This window comes from Python bivittatus, unplaced genomic scaffold (genome assembly GCF_059951505.1).
Source record: "Python bivittatus isolate LINGU-HERP-01145 unplaced genomic scaffold, Pbiv_v1 ctg000850_np1212, whole genome shotgun sequence".
Taxonomy (NCBI): domain Eukaryota; kingdom Metazoa; phylum Chordata; class Lepidosauria; order Squamata; family Pythonidae; genus Python; species Python bivittatus.
This window is the reverse complement of record NW_028277112.1, coordinates 29,797,329-29,823,569: the sequence shown is the minus strand read 5'-3', so window position 1 is coordinate 29,823,569 and position 26,241 is coordinate 29,797,329. Positions and strand designations below refer to the sequence as shown.

The following is a 26,241-nucleotide window of genomic DNA, read 5'->3' as shown; positions in this document are numbered from 1 at the left end:
CTCTTTCCACTCTTGTTCAACATCTACATGAAGCCACTGGGTGAGGTCATCTGATAGTTCAGGGTGAGATATCAGTATGTGGATGATACCCAGCTTTATATCTCCACCCCAGGCTACCTGCATGATGTGGTAGAGGTCCTGTCTTGGTGTCTGGAGGTTGTGGGAGACTGGGTGTGGACAAAAAGGCTTCAGCTAAACCCTAGCAAGACCTAATGGCTTTGGGTTTAGCATCCCATTGTTCTGGGGACCTTCCATCTCTAGTTATGGATAGAATTGCACTACTGCAGACAGAACCAGCACAATTTGGAGGTCCTTCTGGACTCGCAGTTCATGCTCAAAGAGCAGGTGGTAGCTGTGGCTAGGACCACCTTTAGACAGCTACATGTTGTGCACCAATTGCACCCATTCCTGGACCAGGATGCTCTGCTCATGGACACTTATGCCTTAGTCACCTTGCAGTTGGACTACTGCAATGTGCTCTACATGGGGCTGCCATTGAAGAGTATTTGGCAACTTCAGCTGGTACAGAATGAAGCTGCACAGGCAATTATGCGTGCCTGTTGTTTGGAACACGTGACACCTCTGCTCTGCAAGCTGCATTGTTTGCCAATATGCTTCCAGGTTACTTACAGGACTGTCTTTCCCTGGTTGTATCTACCTGTCCTGTTAGATCTGGCAGAAGGCACATGTTCCAGGTACCGTCTGTTAGGTAGTATCATCTGGGAGGACCCAAGCTTTCATGGCACAGCATCTGCCCTCTAGAACATCATTCTCCCAGAGATCAGACTTGCCCTGACTCTGCTGGCCTTTCGTTATACCTTGAAAACCTGGTTTTATTATCACGGCTGGGGCTCCAGACACAGCTGAGCCTGTATCATGTGCTAATTGGTGGTGGTGGTTGGTTTTTTCAGCTGCTATATATGTTATTTATAATTTTGTTATGTGGTTTTTACCTTGTTTTTAAGTATTGTTGGCCACCCAGAATCATGAATTTGAGATGGGCATCCATAATAAATAAATATTGATATACAAAATTACTACCATACTGTATATTAATATGTAATATCTTAATGTATATTAAAATATATTTCTATAAATTTCTCCCCCCCCATCTCTCTCTATATATAATCTAAAATGCAAGGGGCATAATTCAGAAAATTTCTGTTGGCTTTCCCAAGTGTATTTGTTTTCTGTTTTTTGTCCACTGGACAAAATTTCAAATTCTCTCTCAGCACCTGAGGTATTTTTGACATGCAGCCTGGCATGCAACTCAGGGATAAGAAGTGATTTGAAGTGATTTGTGGGGAGGCAAACAACACCTATCACTATAATGAATATATGGAAGTATGTCTCAGATTGTGGTGAACTTTTTAAAAAAGATATCCTGACTGAAAGTGATTGACAGTTTAGAGTTTGTGCTTGTCACCAATTGTTTATTGGAACTGGCAACCTCCACACTTTATAGTAACAGAATGACAGAAAAATAATGTTCACTATATACAGCATGTACACAGGCATCTTCACCATACACAAGGCTAGTTGATCTTGACAATCTCATCTCCACAGTCATCTGTGCACAAAAAGACATCATCCATCAGACATTATGTGAACATTACAGTGAAATGACATTCCAAGTCCAGTGAAAATTCAGCGTAATACAAAACATACCATTCTACTGCAATGACATCCTTTAAAATAATAAGCATTTATTCAGTAGTCATTTAGCCAGAGTCTGAAGCAGAGATGTGTTGTGTAGTTATAAGTCTCTTAAGTGAAGCAACCTCTGCAGACAAATTTGCTATGCCCTGCTTCAAGTACAAGTTTTCTGTCTCAGACACTTTGTAGGAATTGTCTTTAACATCAAGCCCTGCGGTTTTGCAGCCATTCTGAATTTTTTCAGTGAGTTCTTTTTGATGGTGCCAGTGTTCTGGCTTCAGAGACCAGTCTTGGATATTAGTCACTTGAATTGAGAAAGGAGTGTGAGTACTATGTACTAAATTTTGCGCATTATGCTTTTCAAGTTCAAAATGCCTTTTAGATGACATATCAATAGGTGACAATAGTTTCTGTGTGGCATCATACTCATTATCCAATGTTTCCACTTTGATTTGCATGGCCTTTGCTTTAATCCTCAGTTTATGAGGAAGTGCAGAAGAACTCACCTCTGGAACCTTAACTACAGCATTAGTATTTTTAAGTTCAACAGGAGAATGGATTGGACCTTTAGGGACCTGCTGCTCATCTTCTCCATCTGATGACTTTCCCACAACACCCTCATCAGCTTCTGAAGTCCTTGGAGAATTGCTGGAGGACCTGTTCACTTGCAACAATGGAGGGGAATGTGAATAGCCATTAAAATGGCTTCCCATGAAGCCTGGATACATTGATGTTGTATAGGACCCTCTTTCATCTCGTGAATCTCTTGTATAGTTTTCTAATTCCATAGGCTCTTGCTTTATGATTTGGAATTTATTATCAGTATTTCTGCAGTTGTTTTGTATAGGGCTTGCTTGAGTATGCTCTATTGATGACACTTCAGATACATCAGATAAAGAGCTTTGTGGTGAGTGCTTAATGACCGATATACAACTACTGCTTACAATAGTTGGCTCATGTTCATCAATGAAAGCATTAATGCTTGATTTGGAATTCTGATATTCTTGAAAATAAACAACCGTTGAATTGTTGAGCTTCTGAACCTCTTGTGCATATGCAGAAGAGCTTATTAAACCAAACTTTAGCTTCAGTGAAAGTAGCTCAGCTTTTAAAGTGGCATTTTCTTCTCCCAGTGCAATTAGCTTGTTCTCTAAAACAAGATCATTCAGTCGCCGCTTTTCACGAGACCTTTTCGCAGCTTCATTATTTTTCCGCCGTTTTTCCCAGTACATCGCATCTTTCTTTTCATCCGGAATGAATTCCCGCTTTCTCCGGCATGCTGAAGCCTTGGTTTTTACAATGGCTCCTTCTGTAAGTAACATTTCATCACCAGTACCTAAGTCATCCGATACATCAGTCAGTGTAGAATTAAGAACCATAATTTTGTCCATGTTGCTGTTTGCATCAGCAGATGCCTCTTCTGTTTTAATGGACTGCATTTTTCTCAGCTGCATCAGAAGCAAATTTTAGTAAGTATGTAAATAATAATATGGTAAAGTAACCTTTCAGAACTTGTTGAACCAGAAAAAACTGATATATACAATGATTTTATTTCCATAAGCATTATTCTGTGTATTCCATAGTCTCAAGCATCTTGGTGAAATGTTCCTCTGAGCTGATCCATCTGACAAGCTTCTTTAAAAACCTGTGGCATACAAAAGAATAATAATTGTTTAGTTGCTAATTTCAGTCTCTTTTTTTAAAAAAGCATTTGAAACACCTTTAATAATTGTATTTATTTTATATATTCTTTATCATTTGCACAATATTTATACTCCCTCATAAATTGACTCAGTCGTTAACTATACTACATAAGTAATCAGGTAAAAAACTCAGTACCCTCAGACCAACATAACATAGCTAAAAAAATTTCTGCCCAGTAACCAAGAACTTAGATCAAATGCCTGCTTAAAAAGGAAAGTCTTCACAGGGCAGCTTGTCTCATATATAATGCACATAAAAAGGAGCAGGGCTTTGACTACACAGTTGTGGCCACCATCTTAACTTTTTTGACTCCCACCCCAACTACCCTTACAGATCTCCCTGATATTGGAGCAACCACAGAAAAGGTCTTCCTTCTGGCCATGTCCCTTTTGCCTCTTGCAGTGACAAAATCTTGAGGAAGTCCTCTCTTGATATTTTAACATAGTGAATAGAATGATTTTGGTAAGGTGGTCCCTAATGTAACCTGGCTCTGTGCTGAATAGGGCTTTATAGATAATAGCTTATACATTACAGTACTCATTATATTTATATCCTGTCTTTTTACAGAGTGCAGACCAGCTATTAATAAGTACATGTTTAAAAATCAACTAATTAAAACACATAATTAAAAACACAGCATCTATATAGCAAACTAGCTTAGTCATTATTCCTATAACTAAAGGAAAACTGTTTAAATATATATAGTAGGTAGAATCATAAATATATTTATTGTTTTGAACAATTTTTAAAAATCTAGTAAACTATTAATAACAAGGAGACACACTGCTTGCATTCCTCAAAAAGAATTAAAACAAAGCTAGCTGAAACACAGATGTACACACATATATATTAAACAGGGTGGGTAACATTTGTTGTCCGGCAGCTGCAGCTCACTCCTCTGACCATCTGGACGGTTGCAGGAACATTTCTGTTTGACATCAATAGAAAGAGCAGGGTCAAGTTTTTAAAACTTATTTGGGTGCATAGTTTGGAGGAGAATTTAAAGATTGAAAGTGGAAGCAGGTAGCATCACAGAGACCTCACTGTCCCCTTCTTACTGTTACTTGGGAGAAGGAATGAAAACTCATGCCACTGAAAATTTGCTATTTTACTCCCATATTTTGGCACAATGACCTTGGGGTTCTCGGAGCTAAAAGTAGTTTAAGTGTTATGGATTGGTCATCACAGATCTAGAGAATCATCCAGTTCAATTATTATGACTGATTACTATCCTATGCCCCATCTTCCATTTAGCATTACAATGCTAAAAAATGTAAGACTAAAAGTCATAATGTAAGACTATAAACAGACTTTATAAGATAGTACTATATATGGAAATCTGTTTTACTTTATCATTAAAGTTCCTAACTATATTTTTCCCTAGGGGAAATTCTGATTCTGAGGCAGAAGAGGACACAATTCACTCACAGAAATCAGTTCTTCCAAGCCATCTCTATGCAAAATACATAAGTCTCCCTCCATATTACATTCTTTGGACAAGGAAGAAATGGCTCACAGCATAGTAGCAACATCTCTAATTTTATGATAAAATTAAAATGAGGAGGCAAGAAAGATGGACTTCTGACAATCATTGAGGTCCTGAATTATTATTCTTTTTACGCAAATATCTGTACCCCACATACTGTTGGTAAGTGATGTTATGAAAATAAAAATAGCTCTGAAAGCCATATTTTTTCTGATGGAGAAGTATGCTTATTTGATGCATCTATATTACAGCTATGTTTGAGAAGATAATCATACTTAATGCCAAATCTGCATCAGACTGAAAAATTAGAATTCCCAACCAGGCATTATTCAGTTTTGTTGGGACATATATACCATTTGTTGGTATATCCTATATTAACAATTTTTTCTTTCTGGTCCTGTAACAGATCAGAAAAGTCTATGTGACTTTTTGATTTTTTACAGTGCCAGATGCATATGTCAATATACTTCTGAGTTGTCTGTCAAGCTACTAAGATTTTAAATACAGGTAGTCCTCACTTAATGACCCTAATTGGGGCCAGAATTTCCATCACTAAGTGAAGTGGTCATTAGTTGAAACATCACATGACTGCACCACTTAGCGATGGCAGTTCCAGTAGTCCCGGTTGCGGTCATTAGGTGAGGACTACACCGTTGTTGGGCAAGGACCTCATGCTTCTCCTGTCCTGTCAACTCCCCCCACATACCTCTCTCCCCCCATCTCTGCCCTTTTGGCTGCCCTGCACTCCGCTGTTGCCACCTATCCCTGCTGCCGCCCCCAGCTGACCTTCACCATCCTCTTCCTCCCACTCCTGAGATGGCGTGCCCAGCAGAGGCAGCTGCTGGCCCTTTGCAAGGTCTTCACAATGCCCACCTATCTCCCCCCATCTCTGCCCTTTTGGCCACCCTGCATTCCACCGCCACTTCCTACCCTTGCTGCCCCCCAGCCACCCACAGCTGACCTTTGCCCAGCTGACCTTCAAGGCCTCACAAAGGTCCAGCAGCTATAAGTCTTTTGGAGTCTTAAGTCTTTTGGACTTCTGACTTTTGGAGTCATACGTCTTTTAGAGTAGATGGCCATAATAAATTTAATTCATTATCAGCAGCAGCAACAGCATCTATATGAGGCAAAACATATCATAAGCAATTTATTTTACACTATTCCAGAAAAAAATAAACATTATATACATTTTACTGTTGATAATTCATTGGCTTTATGCTTGAAGTACAGAAATCATGGTGTAGCTGCTTTGTAAGTAGTTCTAACAGAGCGGGTGATAAATAATGCTTTATAAAGTCAGAGAAATTAAGGGCAGGCATATGTCTTTTGTGTTTGCTTGCATCTTGATTTACCTGCTCTCTAATAATTGCTAAAACTCTTCTCAATTAGTTTAGCAAATGATTGCTATAAATTATCCAATTTCTGACACACTTTTTCTGCTAGATCAATGTAGCAGAAAAGAATAATACTGATCCAAGTTTTGAAGAATGTGTAATTATTATTAGATTTATATCCCATCTTTATTTTGTACAGTTTAAGGCAACAAACATAATGTTCCTGTCTCCTCTTTTCCCCTCCAACATCACTGTGAGGTGAGTTAGACTGAGGGAGAGTGTGACTGGCCCAAGCAGCTAGCTTTCATATCTAGGGGAAGACCAGAAATCACAGTCTCCCAGTTTCTAGTCCAGCACCTTAACCACTACAGCTAACTGGCTATTACAATAACTTAAATGTTCTTTTTAAAGACAGACAATATTAACCATTTACATAATATATTTACAGCTGCTTCAACGATTTGTAGAATCAGTAAAATGTTCCTAGAAAAACTTTCAATAATTTCTATACCAGCAAGAACAGAAGGGCAATGATAAGTCAGAATAAATATTTCCAAAAAGCCATCAATATTGAAAGTAGTGTATGGGTTTAATTTTATATATTCATATTTTAAAGCTTATAATTATTTTAATTTTAAAAAATAATTGCATTACAGCAAAACTCATGAGTTTTTTGTTAAGATGAGGCTCCCAGAATCATTGCTTTTTTTGTTAGCCCAACCAGCTCTGCTACTATAACTAGTATTATTTTATATTTGTAAAAAGTTTGCTTTAGAAATTCCCAATACTAAGGGTGCATATTAGGCAATTAATTGAACCTAAGTATAATAAATATAACAACTAAGATTGGGATACTAAGTGAATTAGCCTTTTTAAATAACAAATCTGAAAGCAATATCTAAATGACAGAAATTATTATAATACAGGTCAGATTCTTTTCCTATTAAAAAATATTCAAATCACTTGATAATCTTAGCTGTGATTAAAAAAACAGTCTGGAAGTAAATTCTTAATCCAAGCTGTAGAACAAGCCAAAATACTTTTCTCACCTACATTTGCTAATGCTGAACTGCAAGTGTCCCAAAAAGTCTGTTTCATGGCAAATCTATTCTTCTCAAAGGGGAACCTCTATTCTATATATAACGGCAGCCAACAGCTTGATCCTTTCTCAGGACTTCAAATGTGCTTAATGTGTTGGCACACATCCTGCATAAATCTGTTCAACCCACAATGGGAAAAAGATAGCAAACTATATAATTAATTAATTGCAGGTAGTAGTATTTGTTAAATATTTATTTTAACTGTTTTCTATATTGCTTTTCATGCTATGCATCCCCAGGTAGTGTACAATATTAAAGTACATTTTAATATGATTTGAAATACAATAAGACACCACAAAGATAAAACTATATTAAAACATAAACACCAGTATCCTTGAGTAGTAAAGCAATATCATTATGTGTTATGCCAAGATTAATAAACATGTTTTTAGCATGCACCTACATGGAAGTAAGGTTGGTGCTTGCTTTATCTTTAGTAGTGTAGACAGAGCATTCCATAGAATAGATGCCATGGCAGAAAAGGCCCACTGCTTCCTCATTGGTTATTCTTGATATGGAATAACCAAGAGGGGCTCCACTGAAGAGTTCTCTAAGTATTCTGGTCTCATGTTTTTTTAAGGCATTATAGATTAATACCATCATCTTAAACTTGGTTCAGTGGAATGTCAGCAGCAAGTACAGCTCTTTCAACAGAGGTGATATATGGCAATGGTGAGGAATTTCACACACCAGCCTAGCTGCTGACACTTCCAAGGGCAGCCCTATATATTTTTAGCATTCAATATGGCATTTTATATTATTAATCCCAAACCAATGCAAAAATTGCTCAATATCATAGCGTTGGAAGTATGGTATAGTTAGTAATTTAGAAGGACACAATTTCATCAGCATTATTATGATAATAAACATGTATTCCACAGTCTTTCAAAAACTGAAGCTCCCTTTTGTTACAGTATATAAATAAAATTGAATGAAGGAAATGGTAAATAAAGTATCATTTCCTCTGACAATGTGAAAAGCTTTCTTGAGGTTAAAATAGGATAAATTTTCTGGTAACAAATTCAATATTTACATTAACCACAAAGTTAAAGTGGTTTTGTTTCTCACATTGTGTCTTTTCAAAGGGATACTATTTTAAAAAAACTATTAAAACTCTGCAAGATTGCATTAGCTTTATCAGTGTCCACCTTGTATAGTTTGTTATGGCACAATATCAAAGTCAAAGCTTGGATCTCTCTCAATTTCTCTGTATGTGTATGCAGGCTAGAATTTCATCTGATGATAATAGCAAAATGTCCTTAATAAACCAAGTCAATTTTTACTATTGCTGTTATTTATGATTTCACTGGAAAGTATGAGTGTGCATATACATATAAACTAGTGAACTGTAATTCCTCCAATTATTTTATTTCAAATTCGACCATTTCCCCTATGGTTAATTTCACAGTTGTTTGTTTATGCAGTTTACCCACCACCTCAATCCTCTTTGACTCTAAGTAATTTACAGATATTAAAATAGCAATAAGAATAAATAGTACATTTAAAAACTTAGATAACAAAAATGTAACAAGTAACATTTACGGTCAATGTAACATCTACGGTCAATCCCAAAGGCCTTCCAGAACAGCCAAGTTTTTAGTACGCAATTATAAATATTTGCATTAGTCACTCCTGAAAGATCTTTTCAAAGAGCATTTAAACTATTAAAATTGTTTACAGCGTGAATGTCATTTAAACAATGTAACAATCAACAATAACTAGTTTTAATATTGAAAAGGGCAACATGCAAATCATGTATGTTCATAACACTTCATCCCTACTTTTTACTTCTTCCAAACTTCCAAATGGTACAGTTTCTGTTGTCTTCAAAAACATAATTTCTAAAAGACTCAGCAGTCAGAGAGTCCCCTGGATTCTGTGCTGAGATGTCTCTGCCATGGTTTTTCTTAAAAAAACAGGACCATTCAGAAAGCTGAACATTTCTTTCAAAACCCAGCAACCAATGAATTTGGTAGGAAATATTCTGTCTTCTGTACTGAGACTCCTTTATAGTCAGTAGAATTTGCAAAAATAAAGTTTTCCATAAAATTAGCAGTAGCTGCACATTGGGGAGTCACAAGTGGGAAGTAAAGGGGGTGTAGTTGTATCCTTCCTTCCCCAGGAATCCCTGATGCACTGGGAATGATGGGAGGTGAAGGATGAGGCTATGTGTGAACATATGTCCCTAGTATATGTGTGCACGTATTAAAGTGTCTATGTGCCCATGTATATCATGTGCCCCCCCCATCCCCGTCCTCAATCATCCACCAACATATTGGCAACTGGGATTGAAAAGGTCACTCACTCCATTTTAAAATTGTAATCCTGACAGATTTTCACTGGTAATCTATTTGTGGCTGAACAAGTTAACATCTGAAAACCTCAAGTGACAATTTGATTCTATCCAGGGAATGGGAGCATGATATGGCAAAAAAAGGGCTGCTAGAGGTGGGATGAAGAGCTTATATTCAGCCTTAGCATGACTGAGCCTTCAGGGTAAATTCTCTTTCGTTATGAGGCAATTTAGGGGAACATTGTGCTATTTACTATTTTTATCCTTAACAATGGAGCTGCTAGTATTCAACTGAATCTATGAAGTGAAGATGGGAAGAGACTAAAAGCTGTATTGCCTGGTTTGGCCATCAACACCATTAACCTCTCTTAGTTGGAGTCATATAATTCTCTCCTACTGTGTCTGCTCATCCTGTAAGATCCAACAGAGTTTGCATGCTACAAGTCCTATCTGTTAAGTAATGGCATCTTGCTGGACTCAGAAGGTGTGCCTTCTCTGTTGTTATACCTGCTCTTTGAAACAGGATTTTCCCCAAGATCCGCACAGCCCTGACTCTGCTGTCCTTCAAGAAAGCCTTGAAGGCCGGACTCTTTCCACCAGCACTAGATTAGGATGCTACGTATAGTTACCATTGAGGTTGAGTAGCTGTGTAAATTGTGAGGGTTTTTCTCCCGCTATAGCTATTTTATTGCTGTTTTGTTACATTGGTTTCAACCTTTAGCTGAAGGTTAGCTATCCCTGAGTCATGTATGAATAGATGGCCAGAGAAATTAAATAAATTATTCTGGTAGAAATCAACAGTGCCATCATACTTCTGCTCAAGCCAGTTATTTACCAGAATGATATACATTTGCAATAATACAACTGCAGATTATCATCAAACTGCCTAGTTTTCTTTGTCCAGCTTGCTCCTAATGTAGACAGTGTTGCTTTGTTTTACTTTTTAGTCATAGATTTAGAGACAGGAACAGATTATTATTCTAAAACAATAAATCAAAGCTGCCAAAGACCAATCTTGTCAGATAAGTACCTGAATGTTAGTAATGTTTCTACTATGCAACCTTTAGTCATTCCTGCAAGGCACACAGAATGTTCAGTCATGGGGCAAACTAAACACATAGTTCTAAACATATCAACAGTTTCAGCCAAAGAGCTTGTCGAATTCTTGGTATTTTTAATAGCAAGTTCTACACCTTGAAGAATAGACAAGGCTAACAATATTTAGATGCTGTTATACACATATATTTAATTATCATACTTTTACACTTGAACTAATAGTGTGATTATCCAAATGTTGGAAGACATCATTTTTCATTGACCTCAACTTTCTAAAATTGATGTACATTTCAAAAATTCTTCTCAGGCATAAAATGTTATTTATATTTAAAAGTAGAGCTACAAATAAGAAGTCCAAAACTCATTTAAAATAAAATTAAACTTCTACCATTCTAGAGCAAAACAAGTATTTTAGTAGACACTGAATATGGCAAATGCCTAAAACAAATCATGTTATCAACTATTTTGGTTATTGGCTCTGAATCAAATTCCAAGTTTGACTTTGATTAAAAAAAAACTGGAGCTGTAATCCTATTTGGGAGCAAGCAACACTTAAATATAGTGGGCCTGATTTATACATAGGTTTCTGCAGTTAATCTCAGTTGCTTATCTATAAAATGAAACTGTGACCATATCTGCACTTACCATTTAAGTTCTTCCTGTATGCTGCTCATGCCAGCTTGACTTAAAACAGCTTAAGAAAACTCTGTCTCAACTGAGACACTTTGGCAACAGCTTGCAAGGTATTCAGTCAAGACAGTAGGCTACCTCATCCTCCCACTGGACAATTCCCATGGTGCTGTGCCCTCCCACATTTCTCTTCCAAGAAGGCAATTGTCATTTGCTTTCCTTCCTGTGGAGGGGGTCTTCCTGGACATATATACTGTATATAGTTGTCTTAAATTAAATGTATATATACAGAGGTAAAGGGCCAAAATACATGTATGTGCAGGCGCAATTAACAGCAAAACAACAACAACAACAACAAACCCTGTCTTCTGCCCTCTTTCTTTTTAATGTATTTCAGACCTACCCTTACCATGAATTATTTGATAGCACCATGGCTATAACTCTTGCTTCATAAGCAAAAACTTGCTGGTTGGAAATGTAACAGAAACATTGGTTTTAATTAAATGAATTGCTGATTGTATTAACAGTGTTAATAAGGCATCGGTGGGGGAAGTCAAAATGGAAGACAGTAGGTATAGTATTGCAATCCAAGCCCTGCCCCAGTTGTATGTGTGTGCCACATTGACACACGTACAAAAGGACAAGACTTAGTTTCTGACACTGCACCTGCCAGCTTGCAGAGTTTTACATCATCCCCTTCCAGTCACCGCTGTCTCAATTCTCTGTTGAAAACATACCACTCTCTCATGTCAAATAGTTGTCTGAAATGAAAGACAACTACATGTCCTTTCTAAAGGTGGGAGGCTTTCTGATAGCTGGGAAGTAGAGAGTTTTCCCTTCCACACACCTATATACCCTCTCCTCCTAAATATGTTCTGGATGACCTTTCAGAACAGATTTTTGGAGCATGTAGGGGCCTGCACAGGAAGGAATGAAGAATAGAACATTTTATTCTGTGGGTAGAAATCTGTTTACTTAATGTTGTAATCCTAAGTGTTCATGGACCACAGATTCAACCTCTATAGAAATTGTTTTTTTTTAAAGTACAATTTCTAAATTGTAGGCAATTAATAGCACATGTATGTGAGATTATTTCTCCATTCTAACTGGAAGATTAAAATAGAAAAAATAGTGTAATATAATCTCAAATATAATCCCAGATGCATAAGGACACAGCCAGGAGCAGCTTCCAAGCCAGTTGTGCAGTCTTGGAGAAAGCTGCAGCTACTTTAACAATTCAAAAACAAGTGGTTTATATGTGCTCCAGCACATTCTGAAGCCCCTCTTTTTAAGAACTTGCACAGCCTTAGTCTCAAATATCTGAAAAAATACCTCTTCCTATATCCATCTGCTCAAATAGTATAGAGCTATTTCATTGTGTTATCTAATTGTTGTATATCTTCCCTATGAAAGTGAAATTGGCTTTGGCTAAAATCCAATTTGCTTGCTGATTGATTTCAGAATTTATTTTATTATTTCTTTAAATGTAGTGTACCTGTGTTGTGTGTGTGTTTCTTCAATTCTGTATATTGCTTTTGTTGTTATATCTTGTATATTGCTTTGGTATCATAAGATGAAGGTTGTTATGGAAAAAAATACATTGGTATAGATATAAATTAACAAGCAAACAGTCAAGGGGAAAACTCTTGCCAGTATTTTTTTTTTTTTTTAAGAAAAAGATGAACTGCATGCAATTTTGCAGTATTTATATTTTACCCAAATAGACAGCTACAATCTATTCTACTACTTAGTTGTTAAGAGCTCTCCTCCTCAAAGGTAATTTACACAAATTATAATGCTGCAACTCAATAACCAGGTTTCCTGGAAGTAAGCTCCACTTAATTCATTGAAAGTTATGTTTTAGTAACGTGATTGGAATGAAAGTTGTTATTTCACTCATCCAGCCTTCTGCATCAGCAGAATTTACCTTGTCCCTTCAACTCAAGGGCACTTACTCCCTCCCAATCTACTCTGAAATGTTGAATAACCTTCCATCATGGATTTAAGCTATATACAGAAGAACAATGGGAAGTCTTGTTGCGTGAATATTAGTGTACAGTGGTACCTCGGTTCACAAACTTAATTCATTCCACGACTCTGGTCACGACCCGAATTGGTTGCGACCCGAATCAAATTTCCCCATAAGGTTCAATGTAAATACGGTTAATCCATTCTGACCCCTACGAATTTGGTCGCGACCCGATTTTTGGTCACGTCCCGAATCAAATTTCCCCATAAGGTTCAATGTAATTACGGTTAATCCGTTCTGAACCATATGTTTTTTTTTTTTAAACCGCAAAAATGTGAAACAAAATACAGTACGAAGAGAGAGAACGCTAACCTTGCTCGACGCAACTTCTGGCGTGGAGGACAGGAAGGCGGGTGGGGAGGCGGTTATTGCTTGGAGGGAGAGTCCCCCTCCCTATAGGAAGCCGCGACCACGTGTCACGGGAGGGAAAATGGCCATGGATCCTGTTCATCACCCGATCCGGCATTCGCGAATGGAGGCAAAATTTTGCGAACGGAGCCGTTCGTGACCAGAAGCGTTCGTGAACTGAGGTACCACTGTACTTGATTAGCACTGGGCATAGCCAATGTGTAGGATTATACTGGCAGCTAAAGTTGGTAAGTTCATATCTGATGTTTTTCTATTCAGTTGAAAAGTCTTCATATAATTCTGTACATAGGAACAGATCTCATTCAGCTTTACACTTTTTTTTCCTGAGTAGAAGTATGTAAAATTGTGTTAACTATCTACTTAGATATGCATTACTTTAGAAAACTAAGTCATTGATCTAAAATGAGTTTGTACAGTGATTAGATGTTATATTGTTAAAAATAAAAGCAACAGAAAAAGAACACATCACTATTTTAAGTTTAGTATTGCCTTAAAAGGCAATTTTATATAATTTATGGAATTAGGGTTAGAGTTAATATATTATTATTACTAATTATTACTTTATGCATGTACACATGCACACATTATATCAAGTGTTTTTCCCTGATGTTATTTTCCAATATTTATAATTATTTGGCTATAAATAGACTTCTATAAAATATCCTAACCATGTTCAGTAATAAACACTATTTTCTGTTTGCTTCCCCTGTCTCAAGAATAGGCAAAAGGATAATAAAATTCTGAATCTGACCCACAAATACATTTTACTATACTTTATACTTTAATCTAGCAGTGAGTATTTGTTTTATTTAAATACATTTCTGTTAATTCATAAGACTGTGATTACAATACTATATCAGCCACCGATCGTATAATTTCAGTTGATGTCCATAGTTATCTAGAAGCAACAACTGGTAAATGATAATCTCTCTTAATTAAAATGTAAAGATGCTCTTGAGTTGAACTTGACTCTTGGTGACTGCAACAGTGCAATTTTATTGGTATCATAGAAATGGTTTGCCTCTGACATTTCCCAGGATGCTTTTCCAACTTCTCAGCCTAACCAGTGGCCTTGGAATTTCCAAGTAGTCCTCAGCCCAGTTACTAACCAGGGCCCAACCTGCCTAGCTTCCAAGATCAGGCATAGTCTAAACAACTACATTGTTTTCAGCGTTGCTATATACAAAGCTGAATGTCTTCCTTACTGAACACATATACATGCTTTATGACAAGCCTGTAATAAGACTGGACTTAGGCAGTCTATCTTTGGTTCAATTTAAATATGTAAGGAGATTCACTAATGATGATTTCCTATGATGAAAAAGCTCAATTATTACTAATTATTATTTCTTATATTAGCTCAAAAAAATTGCATACCTTTTTAACAACTTCAAATAACGCAATTCCCTGAATACTATTTTGGCTATTGGTTACACAAATACACATCAGCAAAAGAAAAAAGAAAAAAATCTATTGATCTGATCTACAGAACAGAATAAGGCAAATGGCAAATCTGGCTGATTCAGTGTTGCTTCCAGCCAAAGTCTAATTTGGAGCTATTCTGGGTGAATCAGACCTACAAAATGCATCTTCCAATTCCCAGACATCAGCTCTATGGATTTTTGTGAGACCAGGAGAGTCTCTAGGCTTAAAGCAAAAACCTTAATTTCCCCAATATTCATGAAGTTAATTTGTGATAATAACACAATGGGGAAATCGTATTTTAAGAATATTTCTGTACTGGATAAGAGTAAAACTCACAATAGCTACTAATGAAAGCCATTAAAGCAAAACCTCAGAAAGCCACCTATGCTTGCCTACACCGTATACAGGTGGTTGTTTATGGGAAGCAATGAATTCAATTGCTGATTACTGTTAGTAAAGCCAACCAGTGGCTTTTAGACAGCACTTATAGCTTTGTAAAAGCAAACATTGTCTGTAAATGGAAAAATTGTTTGGCTGATTTTTCTAATGGTACCTGCTTTCAAACAGATTTGAAACTGATTGAACTTGAATGAAAAGTACTCATGTCCGAGTCAATTTCATTCTAAGAGAAAAATACACTTTCCTGTTTTAAGTTATCTTAGCATATATGAGACATACATCCCAACAGAAATCACACAAAAGTTTACACATGTCAGTCCCAGCAGTGTGAGTCACACTTTGGGGTTCTAGTTTTTCTTTGCCATGGTAGAGCTTGAAGTCCTGTCCAAATATGGACAGTAAGTCTGATTGCAGATCAGAATGAGAAAAAAATGATAAAGTAATACCATCTACATAGTTATTACTTAAAGTTTCCCTGAAATAATTGTCTCACACAGCTTGAGGCTAGAGACTAAAGATTCTTAATTAAGCAAGAGTATATTCCAGTTTTAATTACAATGAACTTCTAGAATAAAAACTCCTTTATTTGAAAGCATACTGTAAGAACTGTGTATAAAGTTCAGAAATTATTCCTTCACATTCTTCCAGAAAATGGATAACTGTCATGAAATGTAATGACAGTTATCCATTTGCTGGAAGAATGTGAAAGAATCATATAAAATGATGTGTTGTAAAAATATGTTACATGAGATTGAAGGTATATTACATAATAGCCATACTAACCATAAATATGTTGTCAATTTGGACAACCACCAATACAAGAACAGTTTAGAAAAAGAGAGATCTGACTGTATATTAATGCTTATAAAATGGGGCAATTAAAAAAGTTACAAATTTTTTTTACAATGCCTTTTAGATACCACTAATCTGAACAAATATAATTTCATGCACTAGCATAGCACATGAAATATTTCTGCAAAACAAGGTTTAAACTGGTTGAAAATCATTTTCAGTTTTGCTAGGAACCTACAGGGTTGGTGTCTCACAAAAGGCTGCATATATTAGCAAGGTCGTCTACAAGAATCTGTTGTGCTAATGAGTCACATCTGTTGCTTAATAATATGCAATCATCCTAAAACAAAGCATTTTAATGTTCAGGTTATTGCATCACTGTGATGTTATAATAACCACAGGTCAAGAAAGTAATGTAACAAGGTACCATCTGGAAGAAGGACATCATTACATAAATGAAGTTTGCACAACCTTTAGCAAAATTAGCCCAGTTTAAAACTGGGTGTATGTTTTGTTTCAAGATATAAGAAACTGACACTGATTGATACTTTGTAGAGATTATACATGCATTACTATCACTGTTTTTCTTCACAGGCCAAGATAAACAGCAAGAAGCAAGAGTAGCCTCACATTATTCATGGGGAGAGAGTAAATTCAAACTATTGCTTCAAAAAATAATTTCCAATAGAAATCTGAATCTGTAAGATCAAATAAAGATTGTAAAAACTAATTATCCATTCCTTGAAGAATAAACAGTTAAAATATTTAATAATTAAAATTGAAAAGATAGAATAACTGTTGGGAAAGCTGTTAATGAATTAATAACTTATTGAACACACTTTGAGCATATCACTTTGAACAATAATTTGTGACTATCTGGTAATAGAAGACTGCTTCTGTTTCTATGTGGTAGTAGATGTAAAGGTGTCTTTAAACCTAGGACTGATTTTTTTTTCTTTATACATTATTGTCTGGTAACTTTCCTAGACACATGCACTATGTTTAAGAACATGATATAAAACATGCAGTATAGACTATATATAATAGGAATATGACATTCTTGCAAATAAATAATTTCTTAATTATTTATACCTGAAATCATAACTACTAACCCTTCTTGAGGAAAATAAATAAATAAATAAGTCTTTACAATCAAATTTCACCAATAGACAATCAGATGCTGTAACTAGATGCAAGTGTTTAGGAACATACTGAGATTTTGTACTGGGCAACATAATGTGATGAACCAGAGAAACAACAGAAATTGTAAGTCCATCTCTTAAAAGGTAGGTAGAGAACTTCAGGGTAGCAGCAGAGCCCCTGAAATAGAGAAGTGGGTTCAGATATATGCTGATTAATTCTTTAATAGAATTGCCAGCAATAGGAAATTATTCTTAAGACTCTCAGCAACAGTGAACAATAAAATAGCTTTGTTCCATATAGGAAAAGGGGCTAACTCTCTGTACAGGTTGTCCTCGACTTACAACCATTTGTTTAATGACCATTCAAAGTTACAACCATGCTGAAAAAAGTGACTTATGACCGGTCCTCACACTTATAACCGCCGCAGCATCCCCATGGTTACCTGATCAAAATTTGGGCACTTGGCAACTGGCATGTATTTACAATGGTTGCAGCATCCCAAGGTCATGTGATCACCATTTGCAACATTCCCAGGGAGCTTCCGACAAGCAAAGTCAGTGTGGGAAGCTGGATTAGCTCAACCACCAGAGTGATTTGCTTAACAACCACAGCAAAAAGGTCGTAAAATTGGGCGTGACTCAACAACCACATCACTTAGTGACAGAAGTTCCAGTCCCAATTGTGGTCATAAGTCAAGGACTACCTGTAGGGTTTTTAGCTCAGGGAAAAAAAAGTGCTCAAGAACAATTAAACACTTTTCCCAACATCGTGTCTTCCTAATGTCCTCCAAATGTATTGTGCTGTAATTCCCATCATTACAGCCACTCTGGCTGGGGGTTATATTTGCAGTATAATGCATTTGAAAGGCAACAGTTTGGAGAAGAGCATGTGTGTTACTGTGACTGAAGTTCTTTGTCAGATTTCTAGCTAATATCAAAGGCATCTATATGCCTTATAAAAGTGTTCTTAACAGTACTAGAACTTGTTTGTGATTTTTTTCTTAATTCATTATTATAGAAGAAAAAATAAATGTAAAATAGAAATAAATAGTCTGAGTAATCACACTGACTGAAATCCAGTTAAAATTGATAAGCATATTCAGCAAATCCTCAAAACTCAATGGTGCTCATGCATATCAGTAAATCAATTATATAAGTATTTTAAATTATGATTTAACTTGAAAGAAAATATTTTACCAAGTTGGTGATAGTACTGTAATGCAGTTATTATTATAACATGCACTGATAAAAGTTTTTGTGTTTTAAGGATGTATCTCCTGGTTTGTTTGTTTTTAATTGGAGGTTATAGTGATGTAGATGTTAGACTATGCAGTCAGTTACGTCTAAGAAGTGTATTTAACTGCATAACCTATTCTGTAAGCATGACCCATAGTGCTATATAGGTCAATGATGAATACAATACATAAGCTTGCCAAATAATAGTACAGTGATGACCAATTATCCATCAGATATTCCTTACTGTTGTTTCTAAAATTATCTAAAGCAATTTAGCAACTTTGGTGGCAAATTGTTTTTGCTCTGCTAGTCCATGAATATCATAAGAAACCATGGCAGTGTAAGAGATTTTCAAAGAAGAAACTATAATTTTGGACCTATTATCTCAGTGGAAACAAAAAATAAGTGAAAAATAAAAAAAATATTATGGTGAAGTGTTCCTATGATCTCAAAATGTTCAAGAAGTATTGATTGGGGTGTCCAAGTGACTGAAGGTGGGAAAGAAATGCTCATGTACTTCCTCTCCACCCAATGGTATATTCATGCCCTAGCTCCCTTTGTCTAAGGTCCTGGTGGTGTTTTCCTACTGAATTGCTTTTGTAAGAGCCCATGAAGCATTACAAAATTATAAGCCAAGGCTTTCTTGCTCCAAGATGAGCAAACCTATATATGTTTGCTAACTGTGGAAGACACACATTTTTGTACACACTTCAAGTACAACCTATATGAGAGTATATTCTACAATATGTTTATTTATTTATTCGATTTGTATAGCTGCCCATCTCACTTTTACATGACTCTAGACGGCTTACAATAAAGCAAATAAAATACATAATACATAATATAAAAAAACAAAAATAAGACACATAGCAGCCAGGCATAATCTAACTGATTATCCACACAACCAGGAGATGGGCTATAACCCACATCAGGACCCCAAGGTGTTTCGAGGCCTTACAAAAGGCCAGCAAGGATGGGGCCAATCTAATCTCAGGGGAGATGATGTTCCAAAGGGCAGGTGCCACGGCAGAAAAGTTTCTCCTTCTGGGCCCCACCAGCTGACACTCCCTAGCTGAGGGCACCCGGAGCATGCCCTTCCTGCCAGATCTGGTAGGACAGCTAGAAACAACTGGGGAGAGACCAAACACAATACTAAGAAATTTATATTTTTACAGCTCCAAAATACTGAAAAAGTTTGTCCTAAAAGCTTAATCAAAAGTTTTCCTTTCAAATAGTGACCCATTAACTTTTTTTTTAAAATTGGGACTAGCATATGTACACTCAAGTGAGCAGTGAAGTTACCGTCTCAACTTCAGTGAGCAGTGGATCAACTAAAAGATATCAAAGGCAAATATTTGAATATCTGAAATATTCAATATCCAGTAGCACTACCAGATTTTGACAAAACTGGGAAATTCAATGTTAAAAAACTGCCAGAAATCCATATAACAAGATCCAGGAAAGTTAAACAACAGAATGGAGCCTAATCCATATTTCCAGGTGTGTAGGCATCACCGTCCAGCAAACAGGACTTGTGGTCCAACACAGATTGTGGCAAGTAGAAGAAAATGATGCATAAAATAGGATTGCAGTGTGATTTACTTCTGAACAAAAATATACTAGCTGACAAAACTTATTTTCCTTGTTGCAGATAATAATGAGAGGAGGGCAACAATTAACTCATGATTAACAAAAAAAAAAATCCCAGCATGTTTGTATATACTGCACCTGGGAATGACAAAACAACATTGGTGGTGATTGATTCCATTCTGGAGATGTCACTTGTACTATCCTCTCAACACTGGAAGGATCAGGCAATGGATACCACTGCCTTTTTGAACCCTACTTTGCTGCATCAAACATGCAAGACCTAGCCCACACCTCACCCACATTATTTCTACATTCTCCTCCAATGTGGATATTTCTAGATGTATTGGACTTCAACTCCCAGAATTCCCAAGCCAGCTGAGAATTCTGGGATTTGAAGTCCAAGATACTTATTAGCAGAAGGCTGGGTTAATAAATGCTGAGAAGAGAAGAGGCTTACACCTAGGAAGGAAGAATAGGATAGGAGTACATGGTTCGCGGAATTCTTGGCGTCCAATTTCTAACTCCACAACAGTTTACATTCATATCAATAAATGAAAACAGCAGCGCCTTGGCAGAGCGAAGACGTCCAGGCACGCAAGAGGCAGGAGCCAGCGGCAGATTTCAGGCAAGGCGGCTGAATGCCGCGGCGGCATTCCGGCGAGGGGAGGCAAGGCAAGGCAAGGCACAAAGGGGCAGGGTCCCTCGGCCGGCTGGGGAGGGAAGCGCGAGCTCTTGACTGGCTTAACCCAGTTCCATTTCCAAGGCAGAAGGAGCCGGGAGAGGGAGGCAGGGAGGAGCTCCCCTCCCGCCTCTCATCCCCGCGTTGAGCAGCGCGAGTACACACACTACGTGACTGGAGACGCATCCCTCCCTCCGGCCAGCTTGTTCTGCTCTCGCTCCCTGTCAGTACAAAACAACTGCTATCCTGCCTTATTTACTCCTGCTCGAGCCAGCCGGGCTTGCGCTCTCCTCTCCCCCGCCCCGCCTGTGCCTCGTTGGAGCGCTGCCTGCCGCCTTTCCCCCTCCGCAGAACAAAGGAATGCGAGGCGCCGCGGCAGCGCCCTCCAGCCCCTTCCAGCGCGCGCTTCTTGCCCAGTCATAACAACCAACGCCTAAGGCTGCTGCGAGTCCTCCGGCTCCCTCTTCGGTCGCCGCCGCCCTCCGTCCCGGGAGCGCAAGCCACGCTCGCCCGGGCAGCCTTTCCAGCACCCACGAAGAGAGACCCCAGTCCCGCGCCGCCTCGCTCCTCCTTTCTTCAATAGGCAGCCAGGCTAAGGCCAGAGCGGGTGGAAATGGCCAGAGCCATCTCGTTTGAGACCGGGGAGAAAGCCGTGAATGTCGGTAGCGTCTCCTCCCCTTAACTCGCGCGCGCTAAAAAGGCCACCAGGAACATTTAAAAAGGATGTTGAATTTGATTCCACACCAACCTCCCTTCCCCTAGAACATTTAAGACGTCGTAAGGAATGTATTGTTTTAAATGTAATTGCTACAAAAGTCGGGAGCCCTCCCCCACCAAGGAAAAACTGGAGGGAGATTGTGCGAGAGCATCTTACGTTGCGATTGCACGGCAGGATTCTGACCAAGTGACATAGATCACAGCATGCTGAAGCTAACGGTTGCCCCCTCGTCTCCCATGTCAGCATGAACTCGTTCCTTCATTACAATTTGCCGGGAGCAATGAGATACGAGACACTCACTTTTCCCGAAACACGTAATGATCTCCTAATAGGTCTGTTTTTTCAAGGGAGCTGGGCGGGGGGGGGGGGGGGGAGGAAGACAGAGAGAGATCATGCACGAAAACCGACACCTACCAAGCCACTTGATGTCTGGTATTCCTAAAAATACCAGCCTTATCAGAACGTCTCCGAAGGCGTGGAGTTCAAAACGCGAGCAAATGTCCTTGAACGCCTATTTGCACAGCTCTGGAGAAAAGACCAGAAATAGCCCAGGAAGCTACAATTGCTTAAATGTGATGGAGCTAAATATAGTCGTGCACAATTCTCATTTTAAGGGACGTGGCACATATTCAACAAGCCGAGTTGTTGCCCCATTTAACCACTGATCTACTTTTCCGAAGGGGCGAGGCGGGACTTGGGGGGGGGGGAGAGCAAGAGAAATTTGGATACCTTAGTCTAACGCTTTCTTTAAAGAAAAAAAAAAAACTCGGGGTGGATTGCTGTAGTTTCTTGAAGGGGAGATTTATCAAATCACGTAATTAGCTTCCCAGCCTCACTGCCAGCAAATTTTGTGGTTACATAATGCAACGTTTCCAGGAACGATCAAAGAAATGCATTGCCTGAAAACCAGTTGCCAATAGGGAGCAAACGGCAGTAGCCAATATACACACAAGCTTAAAAAAGAAGCGCTTGGAAGAGAACGATTTGTTACGTGTATGTTCCTTTTATAGTTGTTTTAAAGTGAATCCTGGAACGAAAGGTTTTTGTTTTAAAGGATTCTCGAGGGCAACAGTGGCCACCTACTCGACAGTTTCTCTTCCTCTCCGTAAACACATTTTCTATAAAATATCCAGAAGAAATGAAATGGGTAGCGAGTGATAGAATTCCACAGCGCTAAGCGAAAATCCTCAGAGCACTGCACGTTCCCGTCCTATATTAGCGCTTGCCAATAGTTCACTGTGGACGGATTATGCAATGTATGAAATAACAAGTCGCACCAACCTCCCTTCTGGCTGTTAAGACATTCATACAGCTAAAACGTGCGTCTAGAAAAGAATCCCAATAAAACGTAGACAGCTTGCAGAGAGGTATTTTTCTCACCATTTTCCCTCCCTCAACCCCCCATCCCCGATCCCCTTCCAATGATTTTACCGAATAGCATCTCGCTTGTATTCATTTCTTTCACTAGCCCTGTTCAGACAAGAAACCTTTTACTTCTGCCCTGCCGGGATTGCTGAGTATCAGCCGGCCTCAAGACTGCCTAGCCTCTTCGCTCCTCCAAACCACCAATTTATCTCAAACAAGGAGATACATTACGCAACAACAACACGGCGGCAGAGAAAGAGCAAGCGATAGAGCGCCACGGGCCAGAAAGCCACGCTCCGGGTCGGAGAGCGTGAACCAAGGGGCGCCTGCAAGCAAAGCATGCATCTTAAGGTGGCGAGGTCCCGCGCTGGCATGCCAAAGGCTGTAAAAAAATTGTACGATAGCTATAGAGACAGACGCGCACAAATCGGCGTACGATATGCGATGGCTGTTGCCCATCGATTGCGACAGGCACGTGTACACATCGACCTAGGCTGGAAGGTCTAACCACACGAAATGTCCCAATGAAACAAGAAGACTCACTCGTAGGGAAATATGGTAAGGTGCAGTCCTAGAGAAGGTGATAGATAGATAGATAGATAGATAGATAGATAGATAGATAGATAGATAGATAGATAGATAGATAGATAGATAGATAGATAGATAGATACCTATACATCTATATCTTAGCGATCTCCTTTAGCGCGGTGAGACAGCGTGTCCGTCTCCCCAGAAGCTCCCTCTGAGATCTGGCCGCGTTCTTCAGCAGTTGCCGCTTTGGGGGCCGAGCGGGCTGACCAAGTGTCCAGGCGCTGAGGAGCCGGAAAGCCTCGAGGGGAGACTTCTGGAAGACCCCTGATCAATGGGAGCGCCGCCGCCTCTGCTGGAAGCAGCCAGAAGCAGTTCCCGGGTGAGGAGGAGGGAGCGCGAGTGAGTACGTCAGGCGGAGCGGCAACTGGGTCTTCTCGCCGACTCTACGAACGCTGCCGCGAACGCCGCCGCCGCCGCCACCGCTGCTAGAGAGAGATCTGTGTTAGTAGGTCAATACTGTACACTCCCCACAACGTACAATTCTCCTGCCAGCCTTTGCAGTGACGGGCGGTTGCGCGGTGCCAATCAGAGCTCGGCGCTTCTCGGGGAGCAGCCAATGGAGGCCTCCCGCAGGGAAGTGACAAGGGCAGGACCAGACTTGAATTGAGCCCCTCTCCCCCTCCTTCCCTTCCCTCCCGCCCCTCTCCCTTTACACTTTCTCCGCCCTGTTTGGAGCGGCGTGTGTGGTACAGTAAGATGTTTGCGTTGGGTATTGCATAACTAGGCGAAGCGGAGGGGGCCGAAGGAGGAAGAAAGGGAAGGCAGCTGACATTTACGTAATTGCCCAATGGTGAGCCAGAGAGACCGGGGCCGAGGCGGAGAGTCAGCCTCCCTCTTTCCTCCCTGCTCCCAGGCTGTTCGAAAACACGCCGGGCAGTGTGTAGTCATATAGTAGACCTGACATCACAGGGGAGCAGCGGGTCGGAACGGGAGCTGAAAATACCCCAGGCGGCCGCTCGCGCCGCGCTGGTCTCGCTCCCACCTCCGAATGCGGGCGGAGAATACGGCGTGGTGCAGTCGTGCGTCGTCTTGGTCTGCTCCAGAAGCACGCATATACCACTCAGTCACTCACGCGCTCTCTCACATACACAGGACGCGTTTATGGAGGTGGAGGTGCTACCCCTCTGGAAAATAAAGCCTGCGTGTGTAAACCAGGAGGGCTTGTATTTTCAGACCTTGAAGGTGGAGGGAAAGCTGAGTGTGCAGGAAGCTACTTACGCAGAATGAGTGGAAGCTTGTTTGCAATGGGCAAACGCGGAGCGTGGGTATGGCGGTGGGGCAGCCTGGGTGTCTCTTTCGGCTAAGAGAACCTGCTCTGTTTCGCATTGTGGGGAGGAAAAGTTTGCCTCGGCGAGGAAGGGATCAAAAGAAGAACGAAAGGGGAGCTCCTGTGTCATTTTCTTTCCTATCAGCGCTGACAGCAGCAATAAAAGTGTTGTTATCATTATTATTGCCAAAGTTGCTTGCCACCTCAAATAATAACATGATTCAACACTTAAATGAGACGGATTATATGCTAGGTGTCCCCTAAGTAGATCTTTTAGAGCTGCTTTGGAGAATCGTATGCCTGCGTTTCTCAATTAACCTGCCACCTAGTCAGGATATCAGCGTAATCAATACTCCTCCCGTGAATTACATTCGCTCTTTGGTTACCAAACAAGACCCTTTTGAAGACAGATTGTCTTGTTACACTGCAGGGACAGTGTCTTCATTTACTCAGCCTCGAGGATGCAGTCTTCTGCTACTTTGACTCGCCATGTTCTCATTTCTTTCAATTTAGGAATTAAATTCTTAAATCACATTTTCAGCTAGCAAAATTAGCTGAATGTCAACATTGTTATTTCTTCCTTTAAAAAGAGCAAACACCTTTCTGGGAGCTCTTCATTCCAGCTGAACAGTTGCTGCTCTTTGTTTTTGTTGTTTGCTTAAGTTTAAGGAGTAAAATAGGTTCAAAGTGCTCAGAGCAATAACAGTCATAGGTTCTACTTCTATTCAGTAACATTCAAAATTCAAAAAACAAAATATTTTAATTACGAATTCAAAGTCATTTACTAATGAACATGGGTGTCCACAGGATTTGGTCAAAAAAGTCAAGATGGTGGCCACAATATTTCAGTTAAGGACAAAACACAGGTGGAGCATCGATTGCCCTGTTGTGGCCACCACCGTGGCTTTTTTGCCCACCCCTTGCAGACACCCCTGCTAATGAATTAGGCTTCAGTGTTGTAACAAAAAGGAGGGGAAGAGAAAAGAAAAAGGTGTGACCCTAAAAGGTCAGATATGAAGCACATAATGACATTTCACATGTAAGTGATCAACATTTGTGAAGGCTCACTTTCTGACCAGTATAGTGGGAAGAGACTTATGTTCTTATTTTAAGCTTAGCAAAGGAAGTCTGCTATTCATTCACACTTGTTCTTAACCATCTGCTCCTATCCAAGAGGGGAGCCTTGATTTTGGTCCTCTTCAGTGGCTGCTCTTCTCAATGTTTTCTCCTTTAAATGTTCTGGAAATGTGTATCAGTGTTTCTGCACATGAACAATCATATTGAGAAAAGCCTGGCAGTTGAAGGATAGATTGGGACAACCTAATTATACACAGCATGTAGAAGACCCATCCAGTCCACCTGAAACTATAATCCTATACA

The 26,241-nt window shown here is 39.3% G+C and overlaps 1 protein-coding gene and 1 long non-coding RNA gene across 8 annotated transcripts in view; one reads left to right on the top strand and one right to left on the bottom strand.

Annotated features, from left to right (window-relative positions):
• Positions 1-17,261, top strand: part of LOC112540784 (uncharacterized) — a 44,063-nt gene extending 26,802 nt beyond the window's left edge. For both annotated transcript variants that reach the window (XR_003084840.2, XR_015793758.1), the window contains exons 3-4: positions 4,745-5,008; positions 16,868-17,261. This is a non-coding gene — a long non-coding RNA (uncharacterized LOC112540784). The remainder of the gene's footprint in view (positions 1-4,744; positions 5,009-16,867) is intronic.
• On the bottom strand, positions 1,413-24,075 carry NFIL3 (nuclear factor, interleukin 3 regulated). 6 transcript variants are annotated; one of them, XM_088130033.1, is made up of 4 exons: positions 23,675-24,075; positions 5,808-5,963; positions 4,203-4,288; positions 1,413-3,301 (listed from the first exon to the last, which is right to left on the bottom strand). In XM_088130033.1, exon 4 carries the CDS (start codon positions 3,108-3,110, stop codon positions 1,722-1,724), a length of 1,389 nt encoding a protein of 462 aa, XP_087986159.1. In that variant the 5' UTR covers positions 3,111-3,301; positions 4,203-4,288; positions 5,808-5,963; positions 23,675-24,075; the 3' UTR covers positions 1,413-1,721. The 6 variants fall into 6 exon arrangements, with proteins under 6 accessions (XP_087986159.1, XP_025023181.1, XP_087986157.1 ...); XM_025167413.2 differs by having other exon boundaries at positions 5,823-5,963; XM_088130031.1 differs by lacking the exon at positions 23,675-24,075 and adding an exon at positions 21,795-21,944 and having other exon boundaries at positions 5,823-5,963.
• Between the last annotated feature and the right edge of the window lie 2,166 nt (positions 24,076-26,241).

What these genes read in the sequence shown, in the direction of transcription:
- NFIL3 (XM_088130033.1), bottom strand. Translation starts at nt 3,110, where the DNA reads ATGCAGCTGAGAAAAATGCAGTCCATTAAAACAGAAGAGGCATCTGCT.